Source organism: Notothenia coriiceps, unplaced genomic scaffold (assembly GCF_000735185.1).
Source record: "Notothenia coriiceps isolate Sejong01 unplaced genomic scaffold, NC01 NC01_scaffold00036905, whole genome shotgun sequence".
In the NCBI taxonomy this organism is placed as follows: Eukaryota; Metazoa; Chordata; class Actinopteri; order Perciformes; family Nototheniidae; genus Notothenia; species Notothenia coriiceps.
In genome coordinates, this window is record NW_011369606.1 from 1 (window position 1) to 3000 (window position 3000).

At 37.3% G+C, this 3000-nt stretch overlaps 1 protein-coding gene across 1 annotated transcript; it reads left to right on the top strand.

Moving 5' to 3' along the window:
• Nucleotides 1-843: 843 nt before the first annotated feature.
• LOC104964239 (low-density lipoprotein receptor 2-like) lies at nt 844-2129 on the top strand (the record flags this gene model as incomplete). The annotated part of the gene is made up of 2 exons (XM_010792980.1): nt 844-1071; nt 2011-2129. Coding segments are annotated over 2 exons (347 nt in total), but the record flags the coding sequence as incomplete, so codon positions are not given.
• Nucleotides 2130-3000: the final 871 nt, after the last annotated feature.

Below are 3000 nucleotides of genomic sequence, written 5' to 3' on the forward strand. Positions count from 1 at the left end.
TGAATGTTTCCATGCTGAACAACGGCAACATGACAACGTGTTCATTGGTCCCTCTTCTTTAGAGAAGACCAGGAAATGATGGATACACGGATCGTGTTCAAATCAATAGGCACGCAATGACTCTAAATAATAATGATCACGCCACAAACACACATTCAGACTAAAGGAACCAGCCTGTTTGGAAAATGAGAGAAGTAGAAAGTACAGGTATTTGAGTTCAACATGTAAGAAGTAGAAAGTACAGGTATTTGTGTTCAACATGTAAGAAGTAGAAAGTACAGGTATTTGAGTTCAACATGTAAGAAGTAGAAAGTACAGGTATTTGAGTTCAACATGTAAGAAGTAGAAAGTACAGGTATTTGAGTTCAACATGTAAGAAGTAGAAAGTTCAGGTATTTGTGTTCAACATGTAAGAAGTAGAAAGTACAGGTATTTGAGTTCAACATGTAAGAAGTAGAAAGTACAGGTATTTGAGTTCAACATGTAAGAAGTAGAAAGTACAGGTATTTGTGTTCAACATGTAAGAAGTAGAAAGTACAGGTATTTGTGTTCAACATGTAAGAAGTAGAAAGTACAGGTATTTGTGTTCAACATGTAAGAAGTAGAAAGTACAGGTATTTGAGTTCAACATGTAAGAAGTAGAAAGTACAGGTATTTGAGTTCAACATGTAAGAAGTCAAAGTGAAAAGTCCCGAGAAAAATAAGTAGTGGAGTAAAGTACTGATACCAGAAACATGTACTTAAGTACAGTAACAAAGTATTTGTACTCCACTACTTCCCACCTCTGCATTTAGTGTGTTTTCTTTACGCCTGCTTGATATCAGCTCTTTATTTTTTATCCAGAGCTCCGATGGACTCGGCTGAAAACCCGGCTGAACACAGCGTAGTGGTCGGCAGAGACATGGACGCACCTGAAGGCATCGCGTTCGACTGGATCCACGGGAACCTGTACTGGACCGACAGCATCCGAAGCACCATCTCCGTGGTTACCGCTGATGGCAGCCGCCGAAAAACTCTCTTCCGTCGAGATTTATCCAAACCGCGTGCCATTGTGGTCGACCCCCACAGCAAGTAAGTCCAACGATACTAAGAAAAGTGGTTAAATCCAATGTGGTCAGACAGAAAAACGGTACGGTAGGGTTTAAACAAGTATTTTTGTAACATAATTTATCTTACATTCGGAATAAAAATAAATGGCTTAATCTAGAAAATGTGTTAAATGACAATCACGAAAACACTTAAGGCTTAAGGCAAAAAAAACTACTGGTAAGTGTTTGTTTGAAATGGCTATATTGATCATCGGTTTAATCTAAATCTATGTATGACTGTGGATTCTGTCCAGTTGGCGTCTTTATTGAATATTATCTTGGTGTATTTTGTTTGTTTCGTAGGTATTGGGCTGATAGAATAAATACAATAGAAATAATTGAAGGTTAAGGGAATAAAAAAATCTATGTTTTGGGTTAAAAACAGCACATGACTTCACATTGGACTCGAACAGCCGAGTCATCAAACCATCTCGACCAACATGAGGTTAAATTAAAACGTATTTCTGTTGATTTCACTACGACAAATGATCCTCATTGACTTTCTATTGGCTCTGAACAGCACTCAGTTATCATTATTATTTATTTATTGTTTTATTTTCCGTGATTTCAGGGCAGGCGAGGACAAGTACAGGGTCAGAAAGAGAATTGACCCAGTATTTTGAATAGCCATACTTACATTTTGTTTAAATAATAATAGCTATGATAATGTATTTATTTCTTGATTTTCATTGGCATTGTCTGGCAAATCGTTTTAGGATCTGCAGCCAAATTGGTATTTTTAAAATATTTTTTTATGTTATTATAGTTTTCTTAGAATAGTTTTCTCTCTCTGTGTCTCTTCTGATTCTGATATAATGCGATGTTACGAGGTTTAAAGGACATTTCAGGTGTTTCGGTGAGATCATGCTCCCTAAATCCTTCCAAGACTCTTTATTTTAACCACATATCTGTGTCCTCCCAGCTTCCTTTACTGGACCGACTGGGGGAGTCCCGCTAAGATCGAGAAAGGAGGTTTAAACGGAGGAGACCGAACCGCTCTGGTAACCGACAACATCGAGTGGCCAAATGGGATCACAATCGGTAAGATCTAATGTTCATGTCTCTCAGGTTTCCAGTAGCTTATCCACATGCATACCAGGGATCTGACCTATTGACAGAGGTGGGAAGCAGTGGAGTACAAATACTTTGTTACTGCTTACTGTAAGTACATGTTTCTGGTATCAGTACTTTACTCCACTACTTATTTTTCTGACGACTTTGACTTCTTACATTTCTAACCCAAATACCTGTACTTTCTACTTCTTACATGTTGAACACAAATACCTGTACTTTCTACTTCTTACATGTTGAACACAAATACCTGTACTTTCTACTTCTTACATGTTGAACACAAATACCTGTACTTTCTACTTCTTACATGTTGAACACAAATACCTGTACTTTCTACTTCTTACATGTTGAACACAAATACCTGTACTTTCTACTTCTTACATGTTGAACACAAATACCTGTACTTTCTACTTCTTACATGTTGAACTCAAATACCTGTACTTTCTACTTCTCACATGTTGAACTCAAATACCTGTACTTTCTACTTCTCACATGTTGAACTCAAATACCTGTACTTTCTACTTCTCTCATTTTCCAAACAGGCTGGTTCCTTTAGTTTGAATGTGTGTTTGGTGGCGTGATCATTATTATTTAGAGTCATTGCGTGCCTATTGATTTGAACACGATCTGTGTATCCATCATTTCCTGGTCTTCTCTAAAGAAGAGGGACCAATGAAAACGTTGTCATGTTGCCGTTGGTCACCATGGAAACATTCATTAGCTAACAATGACATTATTGTTCTATTAATATAAAGGGAGGTCAGGTACTCTTTAAAACAGCTGCTAGTTATGGGTACTTTTTACTGAAGTACATTTCAAAGTCTTTACTTTGACTTGAGTG